Here is a 19757-nt window from a genome sequence, read left to right as displayed (position 1 = left end):
CCCGCGTCGCGCGGCCGCGCCGCCCCGGCTCCGGCCCCGGCCCCTGGCCCGCACCGCCCCTCTAGGCGCCCCCTAGCCTCGGACCGCGGGGACACTGCGGCGCCCGCGCCCCGGCCGCGCCGCCCCGGCTCCGGCCCCGGCCCCTGGCCCGCACCGCCCCTCTAGGCGCCCCCTAGCCTCGGACCGCGGGGACACTGCGGCGCCCGCGCCCAGGCTGCACGACTGGTGTGGAGAGCAGGAGCCGACCGCTAACCCTGAACACCGGGTCCAGGCCAGGGTCGGCGCGGGACCCTCCTCGTCCCCCCGGACGCCGGTACCGATCCTCCCACCTGCAGACAAGCAGCTTCCTTCGGAAAGTCCCAAAGAGGCACGTTTGAGTCCACTGGGGTGTGGCGGTGTCTCGGGCTCCCCGGAGGGCTGCCCCCAACGGCGCGGCGCTTTCTGCGCTGCCCCCAACGGAGCGGCGCTTCCTCCTCCCGCCTGCGCTGGCCGCGGCGCCCGCCGCCCCTGCCCGCGCCGGGCTCGGTCGCGATCCATGTGCAAACTACCCCCCGCCGGGGACGCGCGCAGATGGACTCGGGGCCCGGCTTCCGAAGACAGGCGGCCTCTGGGTTGGACGACTAGCGGAGGTGGGCGGGGAGCTGGCGAACCCCACACACGCGCTTCTCCATGAAGATTCTTGAGCTTTCTCTGAAGAAAGGAGTGCATATGCTGCAGTGTCTCTGTGGAAGGAACCTGAGGTCCAGCAGCAGCCTAAGTGGTGAGAACCTGCCTCCTCCCCAGCCCTAAACGCTGCACCCCGGCGCCCCCTGGCCCTGCCTCCCCGTAGACAGAGCTGTGAGTGGTGGAGGGAGGCGTTTCCCGGGGCGAGGTCACGGCCCCGCCGCCCGGTCCGCTTTGGGTATTTTCGGTTTGTTTCTGCCCCTGAAGTCATCGCGCTGTGTAGACCGCGGTAGCTGCTTCTGCGCGCCTGCACTGGAACCTGAGCGCGGGTCCCTTTCCGAGGGGCGCTGGGAGTGACCTGCTTTCGCTCGGCCTCGCGGCTCTCTCCTTGGGATTCGCGAGGAGTGGTTCAGTGTCTCGTCGGGGAAGTTGCTGGTGCGTCCGGCAGGAGCGGGGACTTTTTAACAGGTGGCTGGCGAGGCAGGTATCTTTGAGTTCTTTCGCTTTGTTTGAAAAGTCGACATCTGGCGGTCGTCGGGGGTACGCTTTCCCTGGGATCAGGCGGTTTCCGTCCTGGGGACTGAAGCCTTGGGGTACCAATTAGCCCTGGGCTTAACCAACCAGGTCCCCCAGGAAAAGCTCAGGAAGAGAAAGAATAGAAGACTCTTTGGATGACCTTTTATTTAGGGAAAAGTCATTCTCAATTTTCATGAAAAAAAGAAAAATCCAACTAACCAAATAAATATGTATTTTTTTTTTTTTTGCCGGAGCCTGGTGGTTTCACATTTTGCCATTGTCCACCTCCGTGGAAGGTGTCAGTTCCTTTTAAAGTGATTGTGCCTGTTAATCTTGCAAGTGCTAATTCAGTTTCTATGACTGTTGGTTTTCTTTTACAAAATGGGGGAGGGGTGTGAGGTGGAGGACGGGCACCTGTGTGGTCTAAACAAGTGTCTCTTGTGAAAGGGTGTATATTTGGGGTCCATAAATTCCAGATAACTTTAATTTTCAAAAAATTAACAACATAATATTAATAATAGATTTTGTGTTTAAAACTTCACATGTTATTTTGGGGGATCTGATTCATTTGGTTAGGTACCTATTTTCACTCTGTTCTGGAGCTATGAAAAATATATTTGGAAAGATTAGAATATTCATAGGTTTCATTCATTCTTCCTAAAACTTTGCCTTTCTGCTTACTCACCAGTGTAAGTGTAAAAATGGTTTTAAAGGAAATAAACAGATAATTTCAGTATTTGTGAAGTTTAAGAACACTTTTTAAAATAAAATCAGCAATGAGAGCTCAGAGTTCATGTTTTTACTTCTGTGTGATTCAGAAGATTATTTAACTTTTTATTTGTCACTATATACCAAAAAGTATACATTCTAAATAAGAGATCTTCTGTTAAAGTCTTATGTTTTGATCATACCTATTTCAGAAACCCCGTGGAGATGTGTATTAATACAATTTCAAGTGTCCTGGTCTACATGAAATGAAATATGAATAGATTGTAACCCGGATATATGTTTCTTAGTTGTGAAAAATTTTAAAGTGTGGATAGTGTATGACAAAGACAGGGTGGGGCCAGCAGGTGGCATAGTGGTTAAGGCACTAGATTCCCACATGGCTGAAGATAGTTGAGTCCCAGATCCAGTGACTTGAAACTCATGTCAGGTGTATCTATGTGCATGCCCCAAATCCCAGGAGGATTATGGTGTGGCCATCCCCCTTGGAGGATGATTTCTCACTTTCCCTTCTCACTGTCTCTTTGGTGAGTGCATGCACTCTGTGGCAAAACCAAAACAAAACAAAAACCTTTTAAAAAAATAAATGAAGACACGGCACTTCCTAGTATAAAATTAGGTAAGGTAAGAGGTCCAATTTACGGTCAGAGTCAGTTTCTTGAATGGTAACAGAGTCTACAGAAGAGAGAACGTATGTGACCACACAGCATGGGCTCTTGCAGGAATGGAACATGGGATCAAAAGGTCTAGTGAAAAGGCCACCTAAACAGGTCACTACAAATCTTTGAAACGCACTGTTTTCATCTGACAAAAGGCAGAGATAATGATAGCTCAAGCCTAGTTCCTATATTTGACTTCACTCTAACTTTAACATGAGATTCTTTAAAACTCGTGCTTCATTTTCTCGTGCATTTTTATTTAGTGGAATAGATATTTTGTTTATTTTGCAGAACTATAGAGAAATTCTTATAAATAGTATTGTCATAGACCAGCAGATGGCATAATGATTATGTTGCTGGATTCCCGTGTAGTTGACTGAGGTTCGAGTCCCAGACCTGGAGACTTAAAACTCATGCCGGGTGCATGTGCGTGTGTGCCCAAAAGGACAAGAAGAGAATGGAAGAGAAGGGATTGAGGCTGGCCATCCCCTGCCTGGGGCTGATGTCTTGCTTTCTGTCTCTCTGTCTCTCTTACCCACTCACAGACAGAGGTAGTACATAGTTATTTATTAAAGAGATTATTTCTGGGGGACCACCAGTTGGCGTAATGGCTATGTTGCTAGACTCCCATGTAGTCAACCACGGTTCAAATCCCGGACCCGGTGGCTTTAACTCATGCTGGGTGCATGTATATGTGTGCCCAAGATCCCAAAAGGAGAATGGAAGAGAAGAGATTGCAGTGTGGCCATCCTCCCTGGGGGTGATTTCTCGATTTCTGTCTCTCTCTGTCTTTCTGGCAAGTGCACATGCCCTATAGCAAAAAACCTCTTAAAAAAAAAGAGATAGTTTAAAAAAAGAGAGATTGTTTCTGGGAACTACACTGTCTTTGTGTGAATTTTGACTCTTTTTAGTTTATGGTCTTGTGTAACTAGCATGACCTTGTTCTTTCCCAATTTATGCATGAGTGTAAATTGCAATGATAATAGTACTTACATCATAGGTGGTTGTGCAGATTAAATGGCTTAATAACAGCCGAGATTTAATTGCCTTCTCATTGTATACCATGCACTATTCCAGGAACATTAAGCTACCATGTACAATATGCTTAGTATATTTTAGATATTTTTATTATTGTGATCTATTTTAAAGTGAGTTTTGTTCAGGTGGCTTGTGCCATTAGCAGGACCTGACAGCAAGTCTGCATGTCGTTTTTTATGCCCAGTGCTCATCTACAAATCAGAGTAAAGACATCAGAGACTTTGTCAAGGAGCAAATTTATAAATATAGAGCTACAATGAATCATGCTATTTTTAAAAACTTACCTAAAAAAGAAATATAGTAAGGTTTTAAAAAATGGCAGCATGGAGTAACAGTTTTTTTATGTCAGCTACTTCTTCCTCATTCTTTTACACTTGAGAGAAGAGAGGACTACAGGGGAAAAGTGACAAAGTTTGTTACAATAAGTTGAGATTGTCCTAACAGATTGTTGAGTTTTGAACTCTAAATATTTTAGTATTTTATTTAGGTTTTATTAAATAAGTGAGGCTATGAAAACACAAATTAATCATTATTTTTGAGGTTTTTAGTGTTAAAATATCTTATTGCTCCTGTCTTTCTTGTGCATTATCAAATGTTAACGTCTAATTGAGTCTATTCATTTTACTACGTTATAAATGCTTTACACTTCAGTAAGATGAAGACAACATGAAGCTGTCAAAGGGAGGGCAATCTTAGGGTAAGTGGATTATTTGAAGCTAAATTATCAGTCTCTTATCTTTTTATTTCATTTTTCAAAATGAAATTTTACTCTTTTATTTCTTTCCTTCCTCCTTTCCTTCCCTCCTTCTTTCCTTCCTTCCTCTTTCTTACTGACATATGAAATTCATCACTTAAAGGTCAGGTTAGAAGTGTAACATTTTAAGCACTTTTGTTCAGGTATGTGGAATTTCTGTTAACCTGGTGAAATGATAGGGTTTTAATTCAAAGGGAAAGTAAAGCATGCTCGTTTTTCTCTCCAGCTGACCTTTAGAAAGAAGGAGGCTCACAGGAAGTAGTGATTAAAACAATAGTTTCAGTGTCTATTTCAATTCCTCTGAAGCTGTATTTGGGAGGGGAAGGAGGAGGCCAGAAGCATTCCATCAAAGCAGGGCTTAGGTTGGGGGACTCCTCATTGCTCTCTAGGAGAGGCCATTCTAACATTGGGGATTCCTGTCCTAACAACCAGCTCCTGGGAAAACTGGGGTAGGTCTCAACCTGAAAGAGAAGGGCAGCACTTTTGGGAGTGGGCCCCTAAAGAGCAGTGTGTCTGTGTGTGTGCTTGCTGTGGGACTACTGGAGCACCACCCTTCTGTATTAGTCTTGACTCGTTTGTGATACTGTTAGTGGAAGGATTATTAGATGTCAGAGACTAAGCTAAACCATCACATCAGGTGATCTTGAGGTGGAATTGAAACCCTGCAGGCAAAAATAACTCACCAATCCTGTTAAAAAGACATAGCTAAAACCAGGGATACCACTGCTTTCTCATACAGCCCTGGCATCTAAATGCAAATGCTCACTTAGAGTTGGCTGGCCCCAGACACTTGGGTATTAAATGGTATGGGCTTGAACTAGTCTACAGGACAGTCAAGTGATCCGAGAAAGGATGTGTGCTTGCAGAGTGGTTATTCGTAATCTTTGTAAGTGGTTGTTTAAAAGCTTATTTCCCAAGAAGGAATCCTCTAAAAAAAAAATAATAATAATAATTATGCAGCATTTTAAAGCTCCCTTCTACCTTTATTTATAAGTATCTGCGCTGCTTTTTACATCTTCTTGCCTTTTCTTCAAAGATGTAGGTAATAGATATTGGGTCAAAATTGGGGCAAATGAAAATAATATATTTAGTAATAAAGATATTTTAGATTCAAATTTTATATTTATAAAACTACCAAATGAATGGCCAGGCCCAAAGCTGAGAGAGGTTCAGGGAGCCAGATCCCAGAAGGCCAATTACATTTTGAATCCCAGCCCCTGAGGCTTGAAAAACACACTGGGCTCATGTGCATGTGTGCCCAATATCCCAGCACGATGGAGAGTTGTAGGAGAAGGGATGGCGGTGTGACCATGCCCAACTGGGGGTTATTTTCTCCCTCTCTCTCTCTGGTGAGCACACATTCTCTCTAGCAATAAAAATAATTACAAAATCTATCAAATGAAAAAAAAAGGAATGACAAAAATCTATCTTTTGGAGGCATGTGTCAGTCGTTTATATTGTTTTAATTTTGAAATATGAATGGTTTGAGTGTATACTTGCCTTATTCAATTTGTAGATATTTTATTGAAGGGAAATTGATGATTTATTCATGGTAATTATCTTTGTTGGAGAATATTTCTTTGAACTGGTTTTATGTCATGAGCTTACAACTTCTCACTATTTCGGTGATGTTTCAATGGCTAAAACGAATATGAATTACTCAGTGTACAAAATGTCTATTACTTCCTCAAAGTTTTTATTTTCAGAGTTTTTTGTTGTCAGTGTCAGAAAACTCAAGAAGTTCGTTATTTATAATTAGTTCCTTTGCCTTACAATACATGAACAAGTAATTTGCTAAGTGCCTACTATACTCAAATATAGTCATCATTAGCACTTTCAAAAGTAGACGTTACCTTCTTAGAGTTGTTTTAAGGTCACAGAAACATTGAGAGGAATATTAGCTATTTCATAAACCAGATAACCCGAGCATGCGTAGCCTTTCCTGTGCCAATATTCCCTGACAGGGTGGTCCATTTGTTGCAATTGCAGAAGCCCTAGTGATGCATCATTATCCACCATTTACATTAGGGTTCACTCTTGGTGTTAAACATTCTGTGGGGTTGGCTAAATATATAATCACACGAATCCATCATTTTAGTACCACCTGGAGTATTTTCACAGTCATAAATATTCTCTGCACTCTGCGTGTTCCTCTCGCCCTCTTTCTCATCCCCTGGAAACCACTGATCTTTTTACTCTCTTCATATTTGCCTTTTCTAGAATGTCATGTAATTGGAATAATAGAGTGCATAGCCTTTTCCTATGGACTTCTTTCCCTTAATAGCATGAATTTCAATTTTCTCCATCTCTTCTTATGATTTGATAATCTCATTTCTTTTCAGCACTGACTAACATCCCAGTGGTTTGGATGGACCGAAGTGTATCCATTAACCTGCTGAAGGAAATTTTGGATGCTTCTAGTTTTGGACATTATAAATAAGGTTACTACAAACATTTATGTGCGTGTTTCTGTGTGGAGATAAGTTTTCCCCTTATTTGTGTAAATCTGAAGGTGCACAGTTGTTGGATTGTAGAGTTGAAGTACATTTAGTTTTGTGAAAGAGCGTCAAATTGTCTTCCAAAGTGGTTGTACCATTTAGCTTTCCTACCAGCAGTGCGTGCTTCTGGTGCTCCACAGCCAGTCAGCACTTGGTGTTGACAGTGTTTTGGATTTGGGGCCTTCTAATAGGTATGTAGTGGGATCCCATTGATTTTTTAATGTGCAGTTCCCTGATAACACGCGGTGTTGAACATCTTTATAATCATCCTTCTTAGCATTTATGTGTTTTCTTTGGTGAGGTATCTTTTCATGCCTTTTGACTCTTATTATTATTTTTAGTTTGGATCTGGCTAGGTTGCAATTCTTCTAGCTCAGCCTCCTAAGTATCTGGATGTACCATAGCACCTAGCTTTTTGGAGTGCACTAGGAATCAAACCTGAGCCTCCCAGATGGCTTCACCTGGCCACGCAGAAGCACCTACTAGCATGTGCTACCACGCTGGGCCTTGCTTATTTTTTAACTGAGTTGTTTATTTTCTTATTGTTGAGTTGTCAGTGGCACTTTTCACACAGAATGTTGGGTTCTCCTCCTGGGCATAATGCAGGATGGCATTATCCCCTTCTTTTGAAGTTAGGTGTGGCCACATGGCTGACACTGTGAGTTCCACCTGGAAACTTCAATAGCCAGGACACAGTTCACCTCAGACTGCTGCTGTTCAGTGCCGTGGTACTCCATTAGCCTTGTCCCTGATGATGTTTTAATGAGCAGAGCTCTGCCTGCCATGTGACTCATGAACATTTAATACAGATGAGAAGTTAAAATCTCTTTCTGCAGAAACTTTAATGTTTAAATTTTTAAAATTTTTTTGGGTTTTGGCACAGGGCGTGGGTACTCACTAGAGAGACAGAGTGAAAGAAAATGAGGCATCACCCCCACTCCGGGAGGATTGCCATGCCACAATCCCCTCCTTTTCATTCTCTCAGGATCTTGGGTATGCATGTGGTCATCTTCAAGCCATTGGATCCGGGACTCAAACTGTGCTCAGCCATGTGGGAGCCCATCACCTTAACCACCTTGCTATCTGCTGGCTCTAGAAACCTTAATTTTTTAAAGAAATATTATTTATTTAAATTTATTTGTGATTATTTTAATTTGATCAGAGAGAGAAAGGGAAAGTGAGAAAGCAAACCATCAAATCCAGGACTCAAAGTGGGGTTTGGCCATCTTGGGAGTCCAGCGCCCTAACTACTAGGCCACCTCCCAGCCCTGCAACTTTAATTTTTAAGGTTGTTATCTGGACTATCTTGATTGATACGGTAGTAGCAACTATTCCAAATGATGAAATTGAATGGAAGGTTATTGGGCTATGTTTAAGATTGTCTCCAGTCAAAACACTCCAATTTCTCTATGGTACCATCTGCAGCATGTAACCAACAGATGTATTGCTTTCTGTTCAGTTAGTTTCGCAAACAAAAATGTGCAACTTTTTTATATTCTAGTGAGTTAGTGTGTGTCCTGATACTAGCTAGTACATCTTTTTTTTTTTTTTTTTTTTTTTTTAAGCTGATAACTACTTCTTTCTTAAAAGTGCACTGAATGGCCACTGATATCTTCCAAGAACTCTGACATTCTTGCTTTAAAGTTGTCACTTAATTGCAAAGGGCTTAAGGACTCAGTTCTCCTTTCCGCTTAAATTGAAATGTGGAACTTGCCTTTTGACATTCCCAATTGGGAAAGGACAAATTAGCTACAGTGCCCAAAAAGCTCTGATGATGTGGATGATGTGGGAGACTGACTGCCTTTTTGCCAGGCAAAAAAAAAAAAAAAAAAAAAAAGGCAAATAAACATTGCTTTCTTCTTCCAAGTTACAAAGTAAAAGCTGTGGGCTAGCATGTGGCATGGTGGTCAAGGCAGCTGGATGTCGCATAGCCAACTACACAATTTGAGTCCTAGACCCACTGACTTGAGAAAAATACCCAATGTGTGCAAGGCCAAAATGCTGAAAGAGGGAAGCAGTGGAGGAGAAGAGATTGCAGTGTGACCATTCCCCATGGAGGGTGCTTTCTTACTTTCCCTTTCTGTCTTTCTCTTGTTCCCTGTCTCTCTTTGGCAAGTGCATGCAGCCTCTGGCAAAATTAAAAACAAAGCAAGAAAAACTAGGAGTTGCGTGCACTGGGAAGAAAACCAGAGCAGTGCTTTATGGTGAAGGGATTGACCTCAGTGCTCTCTTCTGGGTCATGGATGTCATCCATTTGCTTGACTCTGTGTTAAGTCCAGTGGAACAGAAGGGAAGCCAGACTTTTCCTGAAGCCCAGGATACTTGCATCATGCCACCTCGGCAGGCACCCCTCCCTTCTTTCTGCCCCCTGACCCTTCTCGGCAGGCACCCCTCCCTTCCTTCTGCCCGTCTCCATCTGAGGGTACAAAGTTAAAGAATCTTTTCTGGCTTTGGGAGTTGCCGTTTATCTGTTCAGCAAACAATCCTTGAGGACCTAGTGCTGCTACATTGTGTGTTAGGCTCTGAGACCCTGCAGGGAAATAGGGACTTTCAAGCACCAGGTATAATACAGGGCAGGGGAGGAGACAAGCCCAAAGTGAAATCCTTGGAGTCTCAGTTTGTTTCAGTTTAACAAAACCAAAGCTGATGTAATGATCAATGGGAAGAATCGCCCCCAAGGAAGGAATAATTAATTCAGACTATGATTCATGTTCATTTTCCTGAGCTTGAAATGCATTTAGGCTTTCCAAAAGAAGTGCTAGGCTATGGCAGATGAGAGTGCTAATGGAAGGGCGTAGTATCTCTCTATTTAACTGGAAGATGATGTTTGAATAAAAATAAGAGCTAAGTAGAAAAAAAGCAGGTTTTTTTTTTGTTTTGTTTTGTTTTGTTTTTTTACAAAGGCAATTGCCCTGTATCTCAATTCACGCCTCCTTAGCAGTGCCCATATTCTGATGCCCTGCCTGACTGTCTGTATTACACTCTTCTCTGCCCCTAACCCCACAGAAGTTCATTTGTTCACAGTCAGCTTCTTGGAAAGGTGCAATTTCTATTCTGTGGTACCAGAATTATAAAGGGACATCCCGGAAGTACTTCTAGATCTGGTCTCCCAACTTCTATGGCATGTCTTAAAACAATGGCAGTCTTTTTCTTCATCCAACTTCGTATATGCATTTGCTAACTTTGTGTCATATTATTTTTATTGCACCATGTTATGAATGCTACGTCCGAATATTTTTTCTGATGCTCATCAGTGTGTCCGAATATTTTTTCTGATGCCCGTCAGTGTAGGGCCTTTGTATGTCCAGAAAGATACTGTGAATTTACCAGGGCACTCTGCTGAAACAATCTTTCTTGTTTATACATAAGCTTCTAGTACTGCCCTGCCCCTCCACTCACTGCTGTTTATAGAAACGATAGCATTTGCAGTTGGTGCCACTGATTACCCGTGTTGTTGCTTCAATGAAGCCAGCTGGGATGCGATTGCATGGTCTTTAAATAAAACTTAGTGGCACAAAATGAATTTCTTTTTTGAGGGGAGAGGGGCTGCTGCTAGCTGCATCATTTTCTAAGACACTCATTATTTGCTTAACTTGGAGAACCAGAGAATCGCCATGCTGGCTCAGTGCATGACCTTGGCATTGAGGAACATGTTCATGGATAGCCTAGTTAGTCTTTATGAAGCCATTCTCAAAATGACCCCCTCCCCCAACAATTCTAGCACCCTGTAAATACATCATTAACTGGAGATCGTAGACATACCTATGGTTACTGCTACGCAAAAGCAGAGACGAGAAGATTAAGATCAGGAAATTCCAAGTAGTAATTGTCTATGCCAGCCTGGTGCATCTATGTGTTATTCTTAAATATGTATACATATGGACTTTATTCCAATGCAAATCAGAGTGTAATAGGGTGCAAAATTGTGGACCATTTATGCTTTTTTTTGAGGGGGGTTGTTGTCTGTATTAAAAATTGCTAGTGGAGTTTCAGCCTGTAGTTAAGGGATCCAGATTCAAACCACAGTTTGAATCCTGGCTTTGGCAGCTTGAAAAACATGCCAGGCGTGTGTGTGTGTGTGTGTGTGTGAGAGAGAGAGAGAGAGAGAGACAAAAAGAGAGAGAGAGAGAGAGAGAGAGAGAGAGAGAGAGAGAGAATGCCCAAAATCCTGATGGGATGCAGAAATTGAGGAAAAAGGATTGTGGTGTGACCACGCCCCATTTCACAAAATGGGGTTAAATGATAATGCCCAGAGTATTTGGTCGCTATGAGGATTAAATGTAGTCATGTCTGCAAGGAGCTGAATGTGCGACATCTTGGGTATGTAATCAGTACTTGGTATTTCTGGTTCTTTTTCTTGTCTCTCACCTTTCCTGGTGTCATTAAATGCCGAATGTTACTGTAGCCTTTATCTAAACTTACTGTTTTCCTAAACTTATGGTGCAAAAATGTGTCCCAATGCTGAATCTTGGGATATACTTAAAATTTTGATCTCTCTGTTGAGCCTTTCCTTATTAAGACAGTCTTTATTTTGGAAATAAGCAATAGGAGTCTGTCTCTAGTCGCTTTCGTTATTTTTAGGACATAGTCTTGTCATCTTCCTGCTTCAGCCTCCTAACCAAGACTACAACACATGCCATCAGCTGTGGTCTTTAGTTTGGGCTGGGAATTGTACCTGGGCCTCCCGTGTGGTCCTAGCCTGGGGAGCATAGCATCTAAGCAGCATGCACCACCATGACCAGGTCCTTAGCAATTTCATTATGAAAATTCCTGTTTATTTCCATAAGACAAATAATCGTCCTAATACCTGCAGAATTAAAAAAAACCAACAGATTTTTATTTTATTGATAGAAACAAATGTTAATAGGGCTGTACTTTGGTATAACAGATAATTTGCCTTGTGCTTTTTGAAGTGATGGTGGGTAGCTGAATTTTTGCAGTTAAGCACGATAGTACTACTACTTAATAGTCCATGAACCCCATTTATTCTTAATAGTCCTTGATGCTTGATTTTTCAACTTTCTCTTGTATTGGTAGACTGTTTAGAGAATCAGTACAGGAGGCAAATAAACAATAAGAAATCTTTCATATTGTCGAATCAGTGTAATTTTAAAAATATTTCTGGCCTCATCAGCTTGTGGACTGGAAGGTAAATCCACTTTCAAGTCCTGACAGTGAGACTCCTTCAGTAGATTGTTTGTTTTCCATTCTATCACTGTGTTTCCCTCACCCCAACATTTCTAAGAAATACTGGGACATATTTAGACAGTCTATGAATTTGTCTTGGATTCTTTTCCTTCCCTCTAAACCTCTGAGATGCAAGAACTTCACTACTTTCCTGTTTTAATATAAGAGAAACTAGAATGTTGTCCTTCAGAATAACGTACTGAATTTCTGAGGAAAGAAGAAGTACGTCACAGTGCAGAGGACAGAAATCTAAGGGTAGGTGTTGGCTGTTATGGCTCCTCAGTCTGTAGGGCATTTCCTTCCCGAGGCAAACCTTCTGGTTATCTCTTTTTCATCTTGTTCTCATCAGCAATTAGGCACTACTTCCAGCTCCAGAGAGACAGTGAAGTTCCTCCTGTTTTCATTCCAAAGTTCATTCTTGTAGGATGGCTGAGAGTGGAGCATCCATATCTTCTCAAAGAAGGAACACTCCTACCGCAGAATATGAGTGGTCACTCCTGGTCCAGAAAATGCTGTCACAGTGGTCGTCAGCACAAATGTTTGGGTATTCCGTTTTAAAAACCAGATGGGGAACGCTGGGAGTCAAGCCCAGGTAGTGCCGCAATGCTCCACCATCTTTCTTTCACATTCGTTTGGTATTCACGTTCTCCTTGGCCTTACTGTTCTCTCAGATTCTTGGGACCAATAAGATAGGCCTTCTAAGAATAATAAGCAAAAATTCCAACTAGAGCAGCTTAAATGCTGGGGAAAATACTTTAATTCTGCCCGAACTTTGTTCTGCTCAAAATGTATCTAATTTAAATTACTCAGCAAAATATTTAACATCTCAGGTGGAAGCATCTGCAGCAGTGGTGGTGATGCAGCAGGCAGGGAATAAAGAATAGGAAATTGACTCCAACAAAGCTCAACAAGGTCAATCTCTTTAAAAACAAAGTAATTACTATGACGTGGGAAATTCTAATAGCTATGCTAGGGAGCACAGATTACTAACCTTTTCCAAAATGGTGTCTTCCTGGTTACACACATTTTAAAGTCGAGCTTCATGGGTTACTATATTGCTTGAAGATTTGAATATTCTAAATTTGACAAAGAAAGGCAGTTGGAATTTATTATAATTATTTACATTTTTTTTCTTTCCCATGATTACTAGGACCCACACCTTGTACCAAGCAAAGGGCCTGCATGGACCCTGTTCTAAAAAACTCACGGTTTGATAAGGGGGTGACATAAAAGCACAGTTAATTAAAATATTTATAAGGTCTAAAGTGTGTCATTCTTAATCAGCATCATTATTATTCTAGAAGAGACTGATGTGTGTAGAGAGGGGGTAACTTTGCTCACTTAGTTTTGTTTTTCGATGGTCTTCCCTGATGACTACTGTTGGCGGTCGCGATTGCGCGGATGTGCTTATTTAAGTTCTGATTGAGTGGACTGGTCGTTAACTTGCTTAACCACTCTTGGCTGGAAATAGTCTAGTTGCAGTCAACATTAGGCTAACAAAGCTAAATGAGTCATCGGGATTTTGTCTTCCAAAACGTAATGCTTAAGGATTCTGTGACTTCAGTTGGAAATCATGTTCCTGGCATTGGAATTGGGAGGGGAAAAGAAGAATAAAAGATAAAATATATGTAGTGTGTTTTTAAGGTTAAAATACATAAATGACCCGAGAATAATACAGCAAACTGGTACACCTCAGACTCAGGATGAGGGACCATCACATGGCATTATAGTTTCGTGTAGTCGACTGTGGTTCAAGTCCCAGACCCAGCAGCTTAAAACTCATGCTGGGCGTGTGTGCATGCGTGCCCAAAATCCCGAGAGGAAAATGAAGGAGAAGGGATTTTGGGGTGGCTATCCCTCCTGGGGGCTGATTTCTCATTTTATGTCTTTGTTTCTCTCTGGCAAGCGCGTATGTATCCTATAGCAAAAATCTCTCTCTCAAAAAAAAAAAAAAATCAGAATGAAAAGTTGCTAACTTTGTTTTTCTTTCTTTCTTTCTTTTTTCTTTTTTTGGAGAGGTTTTTGCTATAGGGCGTGTATGCTCGCCAGCCAGATAGAGACGGAGAGACAGAAAGCAAGAAATCACCCCCAGGGGGGATGGCCATGTTGCAATCCCTTCTCCTCCATTCTCCTCTTGGGATTTTAGGCTCGCATGCACATGCGCCCAGCATGAGTTTAAGCCACAGGTCCGGGACTCAAACCGCGGTCGACTGGGTGTCCAGCAACATAGCCATTCCTCCAACTGCTGATCCCAAAAAGCTCCTAACTTTATGTCATGTTTAGTACAGCATTTTAAGAATGGAAAAAGTCAAACATTACTGGCCCATCTGAAGTACTTAGAACCCACTTGCTGCCCCATTTCTAAATCTCTTCTTCCCTAGGTATAACAGCAGTTATGATTTTGGTGTTTCTTCAGTCCCTGTACTTATGTGCTTCATACACATCATATATAATATTGTTTACAGTGTTTCTCCTGTTTATACAAATGGCATCCAACTGTACTTATCTCTGCATCTGCTTTTTTCCACTCAATTTTGCGTCTTAAAGGCGTATCCCTGTTAATATGAGCGTACCAAGTTCAGAAAGATGCTGCATGGTGGAGGCAGGGTACTGTGGCCATGGAGAATGTGGGCCATGGAGCCAGGTTGCCTGGGTTTGATCTGGCCCTGAAACTTACCAGTTTATAACCTTGGACAAGTTCCTTAACCCCTGAGTGCCTCAGTGTCCTCTTCTGTAAAATGGTAATAGCAGTAGGACCTACTTTACAGGGACTGTGGCGAGAAGGAAAGTCAGTCTATACATGAAACTTTTAGAATAGAGCCTGGCACTACTTAGCAAGCACAGTTTAGGTATTGTTTTCTGTGTATTCCACTCGAAGACGCTTACTGGCTTGTAGGAGGAGGAGCAGCTTTCTTGGGTAATATTCTCTGATTTCTCACAACCAGCACCATGCTAGATAGGAAAAACTCTGTGTGCAGAACTAAATTAGTCTCTGAGGCAGTTGAGTATTTAGTGGGGCAGATTGGGAGGTAACCTGAACCGGTGAGGGTAAGGATTCAGTAAGAAGCACAGAGTGGAAAATGATCTGTTCGTGACATGTGGATGATAATGCCTTTAACTGGACTAATGCACAGTGCATTCATGCTGGGGAACTTCACTGTACAAACTGTCATGATATACGGTGATTGTCGATATAAAATTAACAAAAGAAAAAGAAGCAATCGTCTTTGACCCAGGCAGCTGCACAGTGACCTGGCATCAAGCAAGGGAGTTTGCAGCGACTGCTGAGAAACTGCCTGGCTCTTTTGCGGGGGAGGGATGCCACAGGGACACTGAGCATGGTCTGGGGTTCTCTTCACTTTCCCTTTTTGGTTATATGATACACATACCCCTCCCCTCTCTTGGGAGTTGTAAGTAAGTGCTTCACCACCTCACCTTTACTACTGCTATTACTATTTAGGTGCATTCAATTGCTCTACATCACTTAGCTCGTACAGAGAATTTACCAACATGACATACACCTCGGTTCTTGGTTGAGCCGGAAGTAGCACAGGCACTCAAAATGGAAGCAAGTCCCTCTAGGACTCTGAGAGGAAAAATAAATGAAAGAAAACCAGCAGAGCTGAGACTACCCAGTGACTTCAGGCTGTCCCAGCTCTATTTTCCAAGCCACCTGAGCCTCCTGGGCAGGTTCCTCATAGCTGACAATAGCCAACTTTCTGAAAATATGCACCTTTATGGCTGACATTAAAACTCAGCCCGATGTTTTTTTCTGATTGACCTCCCTAGGTCATGAAGCTTTTTGGCATCACCGAATCTCAATAATTATAAAGCACCTTGTTCTTACTATCACAACACAGATGTTAGGAAGCGAAAATAACACTTGGGTTGTAACCTTCTAATGGAGAGGGGCCACTCACCATCTTACGCATCGAACATACGTACTTCAGAAGGCACAGTCATAACATCTGGGTGCTAGCAACAGTGGTAGGAATTGAACACACCCTTTTATTTGGCAGATGAACAAACTGAGGTCTCACAAGTGTGAGACAATTGCTCAAAGCCATGTGTGTAAAGTGGCTAAATCTTTAAATCCAGGACTTGGATTTAAACTCTTGGTACCCTTGGGACTTGGAGACTAATAACTCGGCCCGAAATCTTTTATTTTTTTCTCTATTCTCTGAAGACATTTACTTTAGGTAAGTTTCTTAACCTTTGTGAGCTTTAAAATTCTCATCTCTAAAGTGATTAATCTAAAGTGATAACTTTGCCTCCATCAATGTATTATTGAGAAGTTTAAATGAAATCATGTGTGTCTAAAGTATAATATCCATAAAGGATAACACAGATATAACTCATTTTATTATTGTCCTTAATTTGATGAACACGTAATACAAGACTATGCTCAATATAAAATAAATCTTGGGACCAGCAGTTAGCGTAATGGCTATGTCGCTGGACTCCCATGTAGTTGGCCGCAGTTTGAGTCCCGGACCCGGTGGCTTAAACTCATGCCGGGCGCGTGTGCGTGTGTGCCCAAGGTCCCAAGAGGAGAATGGAGGAGAAGGGATTGTGATGTGGCCATCCTTAAATTTATCTTGTCATGGAGAGGAAGTTGGTGGCAGAGGTAAGTTCTGCTAACATGGTACTTGTAGCTTATTTAGAATAAGGGCTGTACCTCTCTCTCTCTCTCTCTCTCTCTCTCTTTTCTTCATAGAGAGAGATTTTTGCTGTAGGACACGTGCACTTGCCAGGGAGACACAGAGAGACAGAAAGCAAGAAATCACCTCCCGGGGGGATGGCCACACTGAGATCCCTTCTCCTCCTGAGATCTCGGGTATGCACACACATACCCGGCATGAGTTTAAGCTCCCTGGTCCGAAGCTGAACTGCAGTTGAGTAGGTGGGAATCCAGCAATGTAGCCATTACACCATCTGCTGGTCCCAGGGCTGTATCTTTCAATAGCCATCTTGTGCACAGATTTTCCTGGTCTACCCTCTCTTGATGCTGCTTGAAGAAGATGCTGCTCTCCATGAAATATATAGAAACGTTTTAGTTTGCATTGAGAGGTGGAAACCATGGTAGAGGCTAAGGCATTTTGTGGATTTAAACTTAAAGCCTCACCAGTGGCTGACAGCTCGAGTCTCGCCGCTTGTATAGTGCTGGATGTGACTGTTCAGACTAACTGCGACTACTGAGGCTTTCCTCACTTGAGTTCTTAGTCCACACAGAGCAGATATGTATCCTATCAGACTTCAGCTCCCAGGGCCTTCAGGCACTTTTGTTTATGAGGCAGAGGGAACAGATGAGCTACTTCTAGGTGTGGTAACCGCGTCAATGAGTTGCAACTACTAATGAAAGGACAGGAAACACAGGCCGAAGGAAATAGTGAAAGCTCATGTGAGCACTAGAGAGCAGACGTGTACAGACTTAACTGGGCTCCTTGTATGTGCTGGACACTGGCCATACAGAGATATGCTGACTTGGGGGCCAGCGGATGGATGGTGGTTAAGGTGCTGGACTCCCTCATGGCTGACTGCACCTTGTGTCCCAGACCTGGTGGCTAGCTTTCTCTCACTCTGTGCCTCTCTGGTGAGCACATGTGCCCTGTAGCAAATTAAAAGGAAGGAAGAAAGAAAGAAAGAAAGAAAGAAAGAAAGAAAGAAAGAAAGAAAGAAAGAAAGAAAGAAAGAAAGGAAGGAAGGAAGGAAGGAAGGAAGGAGAAGGAAGGAAGGAGGAAAGAAAGGAAGAAAGGAAGAAAAGAAAAAAGCTAAATAAAATTAAATAAAATATTTCCCTTAAAATAAAAGGGCCAGCAGGTGGCGTGGTGGTTAAAGGTGCTGAATTCCCACATGGCTGACCTTGGTTAGAGTCCCAGAACTGGCGGCTTGCTTTCTCACTCTCTCTCTCTTTCTTTCTCTCTCTCTCGTGAGCATGCATGCTTTATAGTAAGTTAAAAGATAATAACAAGTAAATAAAATTAGATAAATATTCTTTAAAAACAAACAAACAAAAAATAAACCAACTTCTCCTCTAGTAAGCTCATGGTTGCCAAGGAACAAAGATAAGCAAAAAACATCACATCTTCAAGGATAGGTGTCTGTCAAAGGTAGGAAAGATTTACTTATAAAGAGGGATGAAAATAGCTCTCTCTGTAGTGTATTTGGAATAAGGACTGTGTGGTGATGTAAGTGTGTGTGTGTGTGTGTGTGTGTGTGTGTGTGGAGTTGGGCAGGTGTCTCTGGAAAGAGTTTAGGGGAAGGTGGCACACAAATTGCATTTCAAAAACAAACAGACATCTCCTTGGCATAGAAAGTGATGAGAAGCAACTTGTTATGTAAAGGGGAAAGTAGACACCAAGGCGCGGGGCCAAGAAAAGCATGCCTTCCGTTTAATGAGTTTGCTCATTCTTTCTTTCATTCATTTCGTCGTTCATTTATTGACGGCTTAGTCTTTGCCAGGTACTATTCTGTTTGCTGGGGATTCACTGGTGAGCCAAACCATGTCTATTTTGAGAGGTTACTTTGTAGTGTAGAAGTAAGATAATAAATAAATAACAACTAGCATGTATATAATTTAATGTCAGGTGGCGATCAGTGCTACAAAAAAAACTACGTTAAAGGCATAGAGAGCAAAAGGCTGAGGCCTTTAGGTAGAGAAAGTCTTCTCTCAGGGAAGGATGTTTTATGGAAATCAAAGGAAGTGAGGAGCAAGCCAGCAGAAGCCGAGGGAAAACTTCCTCTCGCGGAAGAAACAGCAAGTGCCAAGGGCCTGAAGCAGGAATAGCGTAGCATTTTCAAAGAGGGCCAAGGAGGGCAGAGTGGTAGGGGCAAAGTGAGCAGGACCAGTAGGAAAAGGAGATTAATTGCCATCTTGCAGGCCATGGAAAAGATTCTGGAATTTATTGTGAAGATACAGAAAGTCAAGGTTTTGAGCAAAACTGTGATAAGCCATTTATATCTTAAATGGATTATTCTGGGTGCAGTATGAAAATAGACCGTAACAGGGAGGCCATTTAGTAAGTTATTACATATTTTTAGTGAGAGGCTCGGAATAGAGCGGTGATGTGTTAGGTAGTGACATATGATTTGATTCAGGATATATTTTGAAGGTAGAACTGACAGGATTTGCTAATTGATTGATGGTGGGACTTGAAAGAGAGAGAGTGATCAGAGATGACTCAAGTAATTAGGCCTGAACAACTGGTGAAGAGTGACTTTTTTTCATTGAGTTGAGAACTAAAATAGGTGAGAGCTGCCTGTGGGGTTTGGGGATGGGGGACTCAAAGGTTCTGTTACGAATATGTTAAATTTGGCATGGAGTGCAGAGGAGACATTGAATAGAAAGATAAAACTCTGGAACTTAGGAGGGCCGCTGGAGGTATGAATGTGTGATTCATCAGTAGGTAGATGATATTTAGGAGCACAGAATTATATTCCATCACTGAGAGAGTGAGTGTTGATATGGAAGAGAAGGGATGTAAGGACCAAGCCTACAGCGCTCCTGTATTTAGCCACCTGGAGGTAAATTCTACCTAAGAGACCCAGAAGGAGTCGCTTAAAAAGTGGAAGAGACTCAGAAGGGGTTAACAGAGGAGTTCAGTGAAGCCAGCAGCAAGGAAGATGTCCAATTGGCTCACATGAAGAAAAAAAATCAGTACTATGAAGACTGAGGAAGGGTCTTTAGATGGAGAACTGTGAAGGCCATTTGGTACC

At 42.5% G+C, this 19757-nt stretch overlaps 1 protein-coding gene across 2 annotated transcripts in view; it reads left to right on the top strand.

Moving 5' to 3' along the window:
- The window catches only part of FGF12 (fibroblast growth factor 12), a 675226-nt gene that overhangs the window by 249194 nt on the left and 406275 nt on the right, over nucleotides 1-19757 (top strand). Inside the window, exon 1 of one of the 2 annotated variants that reach the window (XM_006162954.3) lies at nucleotides 540-760. The exons of the other annotated variant lie outside the window; for it this stretch is intronic. Coding sequence (XP_006163016.1) covers nucleotides 670-760 — 91 coding nt within the window. The 5' untranslated portion in view covers nucleotides 540-669. Of the gene's footprint in view, nucleotides 1-539; nucleotides 761-19757 lie in introns of those variants that run through there. 2 annotated transcript variants of the gene reach the window in all.

The sequence above is a fragment of the Tupaia chinensis genome, unplaced genomic scaffold, assembly GCF_000334495.1.
Source record: "Tupaia chinensis unplaced genomic scaffold, TupChi_1.0 Scaffold141231_1, whole genome shotgun sequence".
NCBI lineage: Eukaryota > Metazoa > Chordata > Mammalia > Scandentia > Tupaiidae > Tupaia > Tupaia belangeri.
This window is presented reverse-complemented; position numbering and strand designations above follow the sequence as displayed.